The sequence below is a fragment of the Typopeltis vanoorti genome, chromosome 8 (assembly GCF_054136105.1).
Source record: "Typopeltis vanoorti isolate ZY-2024b chromosome 8, IOZ_Tvanoo_1.0, whole genome shotgun sequence".
In the NCBI taxonomy this organism is placed as follows: Eukaryota; Metazoa; Arthropoda; class Arachnida; order Uropygi; family Thelyphonidae; genus Typopeltis; species Typopeltis vanoorti.
This window is the reverse complement of record NC_143556.1, coordinates 63,744,933-63,759,184: the sequence shown is the minus strand read 5'-3', so window position 1 is coordinate 63,759,184 and position 14,252 is coordinate 63,744,933. Positions and strand designations below refer to the sequence as shown.

General features: G+C 34.1%; 1 protein-coding gene across 2 annotated transcripts in view; it reads right to left on the bottom strand.

The window, feature by feature from the left end:
- The window catches only part of LOC150104054 (DENN domain-containing protein 1B-like), a 251,038-nt gene extending 248,060 nt beyond the window's left edge, over positions 1 to 2,978 (bottom strand). For both annotated transcript variants that reach the window (XM_090396720.1, XM_090396721.1), the window contains exon 1: positions 2,882 to 2,978. In XM_090396720.1, the coding sequence (XP_090252846.1) occupies positions 2,882 to 2,898 (17 nt within the window). In that variant the 5' untranslated portion in view covers positions 2,899 to 2,978. The remainder of the gene's footprint in view (positions 1 to 2,881) is intronic.
- Positions 2,979 to 14,252: the final 11,274 nt, after the last annotated feature.

Below are 14,252 nucleotides of genomic sequence, written 5' to 3'. Positions count from 1 at the left end.
GGGTCAAATGAACGATGAGAAAAACTAGTACATTGTTATCAAATGCTGTATCTATGGTGTCAGTACTTGGTTGGGACCTTGTTAGGGCTCTTGAAACATCAGAGGATGAAGAATTCATGCTCGAGATTTGTTTAGCACCAGAGCTCCTCATTCACCACCGAGTTGCATATGGATGCCCAGCGACTGGCTAGCTGACTGAAGCAAGGCCCAAGTAATGCAAGACTATCAGGATCACCCTTTCTGGATGTCCATGTATCACACTGTATGGCAGAAGGGTACTGGATCCTGGTGGTCTGGAAGAAAATAGATTAAAAAGGACTCGGAAATAGAGTGAAGAATACAGGAAGAAAAACAAATAAATAAGGAATGAATGAAAAGGATCAGTACCATAACTGGGGGTTCCCCTCCACCACAAACAGTTGCCCCACTGAGAGGAAACGTGTGGTAGATCTAGGCTTATTTTCGGGAAAGGGGGGGGGGGGATCAGGTGACAACAGGAGTGGGCTTCTTTAAAAATTTGTACATCATGTCCAACTTAGTTTGCATTGTTTGCTTTTTCTTTTCTGCATAAATTTTTCTATCACAAACAATTGCAGCTTTCATAATTCTTCCATCATTGGAGCCCATTTCCTCAACCAAACTGGCTTTTTTTTTTTTTTTTTTTTTTTTTTTTTTTTTTTTTTAAAACAGAGACAAATGCCTCTGTCAATTTTTTTTTAACTTTTTGTTTGTGGAAGGAGGACAGCTGCTTCATGCTCTTCTTCCTCCCCTCCTACTGCAAATTTCTGTGCTCTTCTAACTTGATAAAGTTTTCACTTCAGAGCTCTTCTTCCAGTTTTCATCGACTGCTCTACATCCTCGCTCAATCTCTAGCTATTTGGCTAGCAACAATATCCTATCACCAGTCTCTTGCAAGGCTTTCAGTCAAATCACTTGAATGCATGAACACACATTTTTAGCAGCTTTTTCCAAACATCATTCATACAATCTGCTGTCACTTCACATCATGCTGCATTTTTTATACAATGCAAGATATTATATTTCTTCCAAAAGTTTTTGAGAATTTTTTTACCCTCAGAAATAGTAAACAATTATTATTTTATTATTCAAGGACTATATAGTTTTGTACTAACATTCATGATGCTAAATTTACTAAGAAATAACTTGTAGATTTGATTCCAATCACTGAGAAAACTTAATGATCTTGGGCCTTTTGTTTTACCTGATTTCAGTTAGATGGTATTTGATGGTATGAATGAACATGATTTTTAATATTGCAACTTATCAAACTGGTCACTAAACAACAAAAACAGCATATACAAATAAATTAGTTAGGACCAAGAACATCATCTTTTATCTAACATATTGTGGGAATGCATTTAACCTCAGCAATAATGAAGGTCAGTGATGGCTGATTGTGTGCTGATTTCCAGAAACTCAGAGCTAAAGGAATACTGCTTATTCTCTTTGGAGAAGGAAAATACATTAAAGACTTTATTTAGGATTTATTCACTCATACTTTACATTAAACATAAACTTTAAAATAAAATAAAATTAATTTCATAAAAATAAAATATACACATTATGAAAAGAATAAACAACATAACACATAAAAACTTTATGTTTTTCATAAAACGTCCACTTATTCTATTATATTACTATTACTCTCACAACTTTTGAATAGATGCTCAATATCAGCTAGAGAAATTTAACTATAAACATCATATATTTCAATTCCTAAAATATCTTGCAGGAGTTGTCTTTACACAAACAGACATGATGACATACATAGTCATCAGATCCAGAATATACTGAACTTCATTTAAATACTGAAAATATGCTAGCAGTTAAGTTATAATTCCATAACAAATTTTAGGAATTTAAAACACCAATGGTATGCTGTCTTGTCTTTTGACCAACTTATCAAGGTGTATGGGGCATTATTCAAAAATGTTACTTTGATGTTATTAGAATGACAAAGTGATTTACTAGAAAAAAGTAACTCGGATAATTCAGCTTTACAAATAAACCCCACTGTTTTAAATCGCCTGCTTAATAATATTATAATAACAATTTATAACATTATTTTGGATGAGCGAAATCTATGCTTACTTTATAGTGTATTAACTCCCATACAAAAATGGATACAATAATGTATTTACATATTACACATAAATGAACAAAGCTATCTTTTGTTAAATTGAAATGAATTACAATAGTATTACACTGTATGTGTGTACATATACTGAGTGGCTATTACTATAAATTAGTAACTCATCGTTACTAATTTATAGTAAAACATACTGCAGTCTTGAGGGCATAACATAACTGAACATTTTAAGGTGTCCAAAAAAAGTATATACAAATTTTGTTAGTGATATGTAATTAGGAATTTTAAGAGGTTACGCCAGCTGATTAGAAAACGATGGAGTACACTAAATAATCATGTTTGTTTGTTTTTTTTAATCATTTTTATTGGGTTTTTTTTTTTTCTGCAGTTCTGCGTGGGCTGTTTGAAGGATGAATAATTCAGTAATACATATTATTATTATTATGGCAAAGACACAAAAGAAAAAAAAATCCTTAGACTGGATATATAAATGTCATATAATCAAGATGCTCATGCAAATGTTTTAAAATTCTGAACGTGTATCATAATATCTCTTGTATAGCACTATTTGTCACATAAGCATTGCTATGCAATAATCAGATTTTTGCTCTAAATGAAAGCCATAGTCGATGCATAGTACAAAATGAACATTAATAATTGCCGCTGAGAGATGATAAATCTCTGATAAATTTACAAAACTAATTTCAGCTGCTTACTTCTACAGTTTCCATAAGACTGACAGTATTTTCGCATATGAAACCGTACGCTCACCTTATTCGAGATCCCATTTTACTATATACAAAGGAACAGTTATGTATCGTTATAATGACAAGGGTACGCAGAGTCAGTTATCGCTAACTTATTTTTGTACATAGTTTCACACATTCAGATTAACAACACAGGTGAATAAACATCTATGCCACCTCTTCCGAACAGTAAAACCACATCCACCCTCGCTAAAGACATCTCACTATTCTCTGCCACCTGGTGTCCCGTGATCTTTAGGAAAAGAAATTACATGTGACAGAAAGCACAGAACCGAAAACAAAAGCTCCTTAATCAATAATATATACTGTATAATATATATAAATCTATATCAGAGTTCAAATTACAACACCAATTTTCTCTCAAATTTTTGTCACCTCATGTGAGCATGAAAAACATTTTATGTACAAGTTTCCGGTCTCAGACTCAAATGTGGACCTAATGTAATATTTCTCATATGAGCGGTGCTCTTTTTTTCGTCTAGCTATAACCTGTAAAATTGCAAGCACTACATTAATTCTCCAAAAAATCCACCACCGTTTGCACGAGTTCAAGTGACTGTGACATCTAGCCGTTTCTTAATCTTTTTACCCTGGAGGAGACATTCAAATAATTTTCAGGTATGAGGGAACCCCTGCATAAAAATTATTATATCTTTAGGTATATTTATATTTATTTATATATTATACGATTAATTATATATAGGGTTCGACAAACACACTCGCCTACTCGCCGTGGTGAATAGCTGCAGAATGAACAAAATAGAATATTTTTATTTAATAAAAATAAATAAATAAATCATTTATCCAACCAAGGTGAAACACTATTAATCATTTGTGAAACTCCTATTGACTTGTTCGGACATGTCATTAAAATACTGGGTAATCTTCGGCGAGTAAATTTTTTGAGTGCGAGTAGAGTTTTCCATAATTTGTCGACCCCGGTCATTTAAAAAAAGAAATATGTATATTATTCTTTTATCTATTATAAAAATACGATTTTATAATGGAAATCTAATGATATCACATAAATATTATGTGATCATAAATCATAAATATTATGATATCACATAAAATATTAATAACAATAAACTAATAGACTTATAAAATCCAAAATAAATTAACCTTTTTAATTTTCCAAAATAAGTAAGCAGAACTCGTTTGATCCCTTTTTGGAAATCAGTAGGCAATAGGACTCTACCATTCATTATTAAGACCAGCGAGATTAGTCGAAACATGACTCGAGAATACAGCAGACAACTGTCACTCCCCTCCCCCATCTTGTGTTGCTTGACCTAGTCAGTATTGTTATATGTATATTACACGTTCTGCCGATTTTTCTAAGCTAAGATGACATAAAACTGTGGGCTTCATCGGACATTTTCATCTTCCAAAAGTAATTCTTAGACAGCGCTCGAGTCGACCCATTTTTCTGATTAGTTTAAAATAATTGAAAAGAGTTATTAACTTATATGTTATTCTAAGTTGCCTGCATAGCTTTCTGGTAGGATAAATAGTGTCTGGAAAATAATTATTTTATACGTTTTCCGTAATTGTCAGTGACTATAGCAGCTTTATCTAAGCATTTTCTTTCATTTGCCAGTATGGTCTCGAGTAGTCGATCTTAGAGACAGGTCAGTAGGTTCCTTCCTCCTAGGAAAAACTAGGGTTTCTAATCCTATAACATAATAAAATCGACTGTAGAAAACATACTTTATTAAGATTCAGTAATATATTAGTTAAGAATAAGATGGCGGCAGTTGCCTGATATTTTCTTGTATGGCTTTCGTCTATGCTCGCCAGCAAAATCGCACTAATATTCAAACACGAATGTGAAACTCGGCAACCAACCGCTTTCTAAAACGTTAGGGACAATAGGTGGTGCATACTGCTTTGGAGAATAAAAAAAATTACTGAGGATTTATTTTTATTTTATTTGAAATGAAACTGCCTGTGTAGCTCAGTGGAAGGGTGTTTGTACTCCAGCTTATCCTACATCATAGCACTAGACATCCAAAAGAAAGACAGTTATAGATTCTATTTAAGTCGCCAACTAAAGGACCTTTTTAGCGTCGATCTTTAGCGAAGGAAAGTAAGTTTTCTCTTCATTCTAGAAAACTCGGATTTTTATCCCCACAATTCCCAAAAAACCAACGGTACAACTTACGCTTTTACAGACAAAAGTACGAGTGTCATAGGATCTCGAAATAGTGGCAAATCTTTGCCATTTGCCACTATCTCAAGATCTGAGTCTGAGGTAGAAAATAGGAATTGGACTATGATAAAAAGCATAAGGTTAGTTATGGATCCATGAGGATAGTACCATTTTTGTATCCTAAATTACCATTTATGTATCGTAAACTAACCAATGTCGAAAACAAGGAGTTTTGGACATTGGTTAGTTTCTATTGGCTAAACGCTATTGGTATTGGGAATGGAATTTATGCTTCTAAGTAACAATTACCTAAAGCAGCATGGTACAGAGATGTTTGAAGAAACAAATAGCTAACTGCATACCAAGAGTTAAGAGAATTAATAAACAGGGAATTAAAGAAATGATTTTCAGCATTAAGCAAGAGTTAAAAAGAAACAGAAGCATGGAAGAGATCCATAGATAGAAGTGACCAGCAGCCCATGAGCAGTATAAAGCACAGGCCAGAAGAGTGACCATTATGGTAAGGAAGGCAAAATCGAAATATCAGAGCAGATTAGCTGAGTAAGCCAAGGGTAATCTGAAAGAATTTTTCGGTATGTGGCAAGTAAAAGAAAGAATGACCATAGTACAAAAATTTGATGAATGTAGGTGGTAGGAAGGTGACTGCAGCAAACGAAATAGTTGCATTACTCACTGATTACTTTGCAAAAGTGTATCGTCCAGGTGAAGATATTTTAGTAATAGATATGACCGAGCTATGATGCGAATCGCGGATTACGAGAATGTACTAGGGAATTGGTAGCGCCTTTGACTAGATTGTTTAATCTGAGTCTCTGTTTTAATAGAGTCCCAAGGGAGTAGGAGGGGTACCAGCTGAGTTGCATAAATGAAGTTCCTGGAAAGAAGTGGCCAATTATCGACCAATCAGCATTTTATCAGTAGTAGTTAAAATGTGAAAAAGTTGGGTAAAGACAAATTTCGGGAAAAGGAGGATAGGAATTGGCTCTGTCAGGGTAGGTCATGCTTCAGTAACTTACTTTTTATAATGAAGTGACAACTTAGTTGCATAAAGGTAATAGTTACTGACAGGATGCTGCATGGAATTCTGATACATAAATTACAGTAAATGGATATGGGCATATGTTGGAGATGTTTGTGTGTTAATGCTTAAGTACTGGAAGAACTCATGTTAGAAGTTTAATGGAGTGAAACAGGGTAAGAATTTTGAAAATATCTAATTCTTCCAATAATTCATTTTAGTTACAGAGACATCGTCAGAGAGTACAATTTGAGACTTGTAACACACACATATACACATACACACACCATTAAGTGAAACACACGGATGAAAGATTACAGTTATAACTAGCTGTCGACGGCCTAGGATGTAAACTAGGGTCTCGAAGTAGTAGTGTTTCCCATATTTTGGGAAGTTTTATGCAACTATATTTATTCAAATTGAGCTGATTTTTAAGAGCATTAGCAGCGTTTGTCTTTAGTGCACGTGTTTAACTTAGTTGTGTGTTGCTTTTCTATTATTACAACTCTCATATTGGTACTCCCTGACTAAGTCTCTGTAACTGAGATGAAGTATTGGAAGAATTAAATATTTAAATATTATTTTGGAGAGAGATATTCAGTAGTTTATTCAGCAGCCAAGTCCTGTAGAAGGCCTGTGACCAGGCCCGGCTGGTGGCCTGTGCAATATACACAGGCGTTGCAGAAGAAAAGGTGCCTAAAAGATGTCAAAAAAATATGAGACAAGAGTTTAAACGAACAACGAACAATACATATAATTATGAATGTAGGTCGTATTCCGTTCGAGCCCCTTCAGATCTTCCCGGAAACGAACAAATAAATTCTGAAATTGTATCCTGGACCCGATTATACCACTGTAATTTTTGATTAACATATACCTAAAATAGTTCTTTATTTTTTAATGTATCATAAATCAACTTATGATTAATTGTGGAGTTCCGTGTAAGGGCCGTATCCTAATTTTAATCGGATGGGATGCATGTGGTCCAGCCCTAAAAGTCGGCTTACTACTGATAACTCATTCTTCTTGACATTCGAGCCTGTTATATTAGGCTGTTAGGGCGGCGTCAGCGACACAAAATAATCGGCAACCTTGAAGAACTCTTTGCAAATTCACTGATTGCATTGAGAATACTATTGACTTTGCCCGTTTCAGTTGCTAAGGGAGAGAGAACATTTTCTAAATTACAATTAATAAAGAACTACCTACGATCAAGCATGAGCCAAGAAAAACCAAATGGTTTGGCACTAATTTCAATAGAAAATAAGATTGCTCAGTCTATCAACATTGATGTACTGCGACAGCATTTCGCTAAAATGAAAGCCAGAGAGTCCCTTTTAACAAAATTAATGTAAAGAATATTTTAATAAATCTATTAATTTTATACTACTATTTTATATTATTTTGAAAATTTATATGACTTGAAAAAATTTGTATAAGCAGGACTAATCCGTAGGTAACATTATACTGCAAAGCGGTTTTCATTTGTTTTTCATTTCTTGTTCGTTTTATTCACACTTTATTCAAAAAAATTTTTTTGGAAAGGCGCTAAACATTAATCGCACACACAAGAAAAACACTATGCGCCGGTCCTGCCTTTGACTAGTGGTATGCTACAAGACACTGTAGTTGGGCAACTACTCTTTATTTTACACATTAATGCTATAGGATATAACCTGAGGGGAAATATTCCCATGTTTGCAGATGATGAAAAATTAGGTAAAGCAATAGTCAGTATGAATGACATCTAAATTTTACAGTTACAGGATGATTTAAATAGAGTAGCAGTATGGGCAAAAGAGAAGACATGCCATTTTAATATGGCTAAACGCACTTTTTGTATTTTCGAGTGAAAAGTTATCAGTTATATACAATACTGATCTAGAATACTCTAGGAAATACTTACAAATAGAGATAAGTAAGTCATGCTTCTTTTTTATAAGGCCTCATATGGTTGACTGCACAGATCTGGTAACATGGGTTTCTTGGAGATGTGGAAGAATGGATTTAGAGAGGAGTGACCAATATGGTGGCAGGTCTAAGTCTAAGTGATACTTCATATGAGGAGAGATTAATGATTTGTTGGTTTCAGAGGCTGCGTGATGGGCGGTTAGGAGGGGATATGATAGACAATAATTTGCTAAGGAGTTTCACAGGATTGATCTGGAGGAAATATTTGTATATGAATAATATGAAAAAAAACTAGGGCTCATCCATTGAAATTAAGTAAGTGTGCGGTTAGCAAGAACGTGAAGACTGGATTTTTTGATACGGGAATGGTGAATGCGTTCAAAGCAAAATGACAGGCATTGGACAGTTATTGATGGTTAGTGTATTCATGTAGTGGACCTCCCGCGATGAGACAACGGATTTCATGAAGGTATCCATATGTAATAATAATAATAATAATAATACTTTAACCCTGATGTTTCTGAAATCATCGATAATCATGGTGAGGTTAAGTGCAGCTTTGTCAACGTCATTAAAGGCATTAAAATATTTACTTATTATTTCTTTTAATAGTGAAACAGATATTTTCATAAAATAGTTCATTTTATTTAAAATTATTTTAAATAAAATAAAACAATGCAACATAAATATCTCTGACATTTTAATATTTTCTTCAATCGATAAACATGGATTAGTCAAATATCATAAGTCTGTCAAAATCTTCACTGATTTTTAAGCCAATTTCGATATAAACAGAACATTTGTCAACAAATAAAAAAAAATCAACTAACGCCTTCTATTCCCATTTACAGGGAGTGGGCGAGGTCGTTTCTTTCAGCCCTATCTAGCTTTTAGAGACTGAGTGAGCAGTTCAAACTCCACCGGTAGCCAATCAGAGATAGCTGGCCCAAGGATATCACTAATTATACGTCATCCGATGAAGAAAAGTGGCTGATAAGTGCTGCCATCTCATGGTCCTTAATCCTAACACTGTGTTTACTGTCTGAAAATAGTGTGAATTCTACGATCTATTTTCTTGAGTTTACGGGACGAAAACTCCGAGTTTCCGGGAGAGAAAAAAAAAAAAACGCTTGTCCGCGCCAAAGATCGACTAACTTGGGAACCGATTGAAAAAAGGTTTAGTAAAAGTTCCTCTAATTGGAGACTAGAAGTGCGACGCTCTTTCTTCGGGCGATCTAGCGCTGTGGATAAATGCCACTTCCACTGAGCTACAGCGACCAAATTGTGATCATCAGAAGCCATTTGCCCTTTCATTACTTTAACCATGTTGTGTGAAACTTGCTAGCTAAATACCAAAAGAAATTTACGGCGATCTGGAGAGCTTACTCTATGTAATTGATTCGAGGCAGGCAAAAGCACTTGCCTTTCAAGTTGTGAAATAAAGCCAACATGATGTAACAAGACTTTGAAAATGGAACATGCTGTCAAGAGCATTCATGATCTCTCAAAAAAGTTGACTGCTTCATACTGAAGTTTCTGAACTAGGCTTGAGAACGATTTCATCAATGAAAGTAATCAACACTAAACCAGAAGCTATTCGATATATTTCTATTTCACTTATTTATAAAATAAATACCTTATACTTCCTTTATATTTATTTTATATAATGATTTTCTCTTTTTCATAACTGTACTGGCCATGCTGTTGGATGAGGACTAATTTAAATAGAATAAGTAAAATAAAATAAAATAAATCCACGAAATTTATGACATATTTAGTTTAAATTTGCATCTTCAATATCGGCAATGTCTCTATAAAAGATGTTGAGCAAAAATGTTTTATTGACTTCCAGAAGACACTGCAGGGTTAGTACAAAGCTTGTCCTTAGAGTTTAATATAATATGGAGAGGCATTTACTTTAAAGTTCTCTTTGAAAAAGAAAAAAATGTTTCAAAAGCATTCGATATTTTCATACAGGGGAAATTAGCAGAACTCAACACCTGTTCAGGAGAATCGAAATGTGAACTAATATGTTTATTCCAATATTATTCGGCATCTACACGGTGATATCTTACAAAAATGAACTGTGATTGATTTCTGCATTACGACATTTCTCCCATTCACTGTGCTTTGTCTTTGCAGAGACAGAAAAACTAGATCATTACGTCACACTCCACCCTCCATGTTCTCTAAGCATGACTTGCACAGCTTTTTTTATATTTTTCCAAAAAAAAAGTTGACACTAAAGGAAAATCTGACAACATCGTTGCGATTAAAACAAGGCTATATTAATGGAGTTCAAAACTCAGAACTTCTGCAAATGTTTTCAACAATGGTCCGAACCCTGACCTAGCTCTCTCAAGTGGCAAAGGAATAGTTACATTGAAGTTCTCCAGGTACTCATTGTGACAGTACAGAAATGCTGTTAAAAGACACATCTAGCAACTTCAAAGCTAAGTTATTTAATTCTGACATGTGCGAAGTGTATAGACATCTCTAGTATTATATGTTTCTAATTTATTCCACGAGTCTTTTTGATTTAACTGCAGAAGTAATCATGCTATTCTCTCCGCGGTTTTGGCTACGTCTCTACTATGGTGTGGGTCATTCATAGTTGTGGAAGCAACTGTATTTCATTCGAAATTATAATGATTCTCTTTTTCAAAATTAAAAAATATTACCTGGAGAAATTTTGAAACTCAAATTAAGAGATTTTTTTGTCAAACATAATGATATTGAAACTTTGGATTCAAAATTCATGCAATTTGTTTCAAGTAAATCGAAAAAAATAAATACTTGAACGGGATTTTAAGTATTTATGCAGATAAGATTTCTTTCATTCATTTGAACAAACACCGTTAATGTGCAGCTGTTATTGTGTGTCAAGAACATTTTTATCAGGAACATTGCAATCCTACATCACTTGATTACCTTGCTTATTAATAAAACATTTAAAAGATTGCAAAAACAATGCAATAATCAGTAAAAGAAGCTCTCCAAATATGTTGACTTTAAATATTTAGATGGGGGAGGTTTTAAATATAAAACTCTAATACAATTGTGATGTAAGAAACGCATAGGGATCGATAAAAAGCCTTGAAATATGCTACCAAATGATATTCGAGAGGTATTTACAGAAAAAAAAAAAGCTGTGTTTGAATAACTTTTCGAAATGGAAAAGTGAAGAACAGTTATAAAGACTTTCAACTGAAAGTCTATTAGTTTTTTCATTCAGAGGTAGAAAGTTCCTCCTCTCGGAAGCATTTTTATTTATTTGTTTCTATGTCGTAAAACAGTCAAACAGGTAGGAGAACATGGACACGCAAGAAACAGGCATAATACAAGAGCTTCATAGCATGTTGCAGCTCTCGTACTTCCAACCAATCCACTCTATCCTTTGTTGCTGTCCACAATTTAATTCAAATATACTAATCTGTAGATGTAAGGATGCCGAGATACAACAGCATCCTCGCAATGTATTCTAGCAATTCTCAAGTCACCTGTCACGGGCTCATATTCCTAGCTAGTATATTATTGTGTGAAATTGTGTAAATTGTATGGTAGATTTTCTGGATGCAGCTTTAAAAACCCTAATTTCTGTTGGGGGGGGGGTGTATAGTCACAAAATTAAGTATAGTCACAGACTATACTTAATTTTCTAACGAATAAATCTCGGGGAAAAAATAATAGCTGGGAAAATGAAGCCAAAGAAAAGTCTCTCTAATCGTACATCAAAAACTGAATTTCTATTCCATCTAGTGTTGCGGAAGTCACCACAATATGAATATGCAACCTTAAATAAAAAATAAATAAAGAATGGAAAAAAACTAGCAAAAAAATTTAAATATTCTTTTTGATTATTTATTCAACATATCCATACATTATAAGGGAAGACTTCGCTTCACTATTAAAACACTCTTCTGTTCGTTATTATCATACGAAAATTGAAACGTTTTCAATCAGTTTATTAATTGTAGCATCTTCTGCTGACATCGCAAAAGCCTACAATGTTCATCTGCTGTTAACGCTATTGGCACTTTTAATCTTAACGTATAACATTCGGCATTCAACAGTATACAACGGAAGCTGCAATTATTTGGACACATCTGTAGAATGAGTGAGGACCGGAAGATAAAGACATTTATGTTTGGTATTTTGGATGGTTTAAACAGAAGAAGTAGACCATACAGAGAATGGATAGAGGATATAAAAGACTGGTGTGGAATGGGTGTACAAAAACTGCGACACTGTGCACTGGACAGAAAGGCGGAAGAAGATAGTGAACCAGGCATCAGACATCAACGGGCAGTGAGCCCATGGTTCGTGATGATGATGATGATTCCACAGTATAGTTGCAAACACAAGTGTATTTAAGATCCTTTAATTTTTAATCCTTATAAGATATATCAATGATTGGATCCTTATAAGATATCAATGAAAGAATGGTGTCATCAAATAAAGAGTATTTTGCAGTAACAGATTCAGATGAATAGGTTTTGATTTTCTTTTTTTCGTGTTGGTGTCAAATGAGCGATGAATGCATTTGATTCTATCTGAGCAATACACTGCTGTAACAAGTAATGAATGTCAGCATATTGGAGGACCTCATTACTGCTACACAGGAGGTTCTGTAGTTGAAACCTGGCACATCTATTACAGATGGAAAACTCGTCAGCGAAGAGAACACAAATGTGGAGAGCATTCAAGAAAAAGTCGATCTTGTCGCAAAAAATGAGGCAAATTCAACTTCATCCTGAGGATATCGATGGGCACACGATTAAGGCAAATATTTGCCTGTTAGGACGGGAGAAAACGGCTCTGTAATGGTGTCCCTCCAGATGTTTAATCCCATCTTGAATAATCGGAATTTACTTTTCTTCGTTTAGGTTCTCATGGAGTGGATACTGGGAGCATGAAGAATGAAAATTAAGAGATGGATAGAAGATCGAACACAGTTCGTCGACATCTTGCAGACTCTACTGCCGAAGTTCTGCGTCATCAGATCTGGAGGAGTTTCATCGAAATCAATCGTAAGCAGATGCTATACTATGAAGCCAAAGTGACGCCTCTTGGTAGTCTGAAGAACTACAAGCATGCTTTGGTTGGAAAGACTTTAGTTCAAATTCCTTCATGGAAGATAGGAACGTTTTTCAGGTGTTTTGAACCAAGGTTGAGTTAGCCAGTCTCAGACGGTGTTAGCAGGGATTTTCTCCAGGAAACTCGGGTTATTCCTCCCGCATAAACAAATAAACTGGCCTCTGTACATACACACAAATACTGAACACACATAACACACTATCTCATGGTTTCTTACCTCTTCTGAATTGTGAAACGAAATCAAAGAAAATTGCTGTAATGTTCGACCAAAAGAATTGAGCAGAAAAGAGGAGTATATAATTGTTACTAGAATATCTAATTGCTTATAATTATAGATGTCTGATTAACATACTGTAAGAGTATATATTCATATTACTGTATATGAACATCGTGTTGATAATAAAGCAGATCTCTGCAATTATCGATGAGTTTTTATTAATTCAAATACATTTTGTTAATTATAAAATTCTTAAGCAAATAGTTATTTGTTTTGCATGTATTTAAGATTATAATATTACATAACTGGAAATTCTGTAATACGAATCCTCCAATTTTGAAATTTTATTTCATTAAGAAAATTAAAGTTAACAGTTTATTTGGAAACATTTTTTATTAGAATTGCTAAAGTGCTGTATGGAAACCACCGCAAGCAAGTACATAATATGAGTGTCGTGTACTATACTGCCAGCGTCACATAAGATATAAGGTGCTACATACTGCACAGGTTGGTGTTGTAACTGTTGACGCGTCACGCAAAAAATAATTTAGTGCGTTATTTACTTTTTATATTTTATTTTATAAAATCTTCGCTTTTTTAATTTGACGCTAGGGAAATGTTTTTGTTATTTTTCTTAGAGCCAATCCTTCCTTGATGTTCATTGGATTAAAGTTAGCGTGCACTTTGCAGGCTCAATAATAGTGATAAAGGAGTGAAGTATCCTTAAGAGTTAATGGAGAAATCTTGTGTGTAACCGCCTTGGAGGATTGACATCAAAACGCCTCTCTATCAAATGACAATTATTTTTTATTGGTAAATACTTTTTTGTATCTGAATTTATAAATACGATATTTTATTTTTAAATTATTTAATGTTTATATCGAGGAGAGCCTTTGTATCTCAGTCGGTATAGACGAAGTCCTTTGGTTGGAAAGATCTGGGTTCGAATCCTTTCTAGG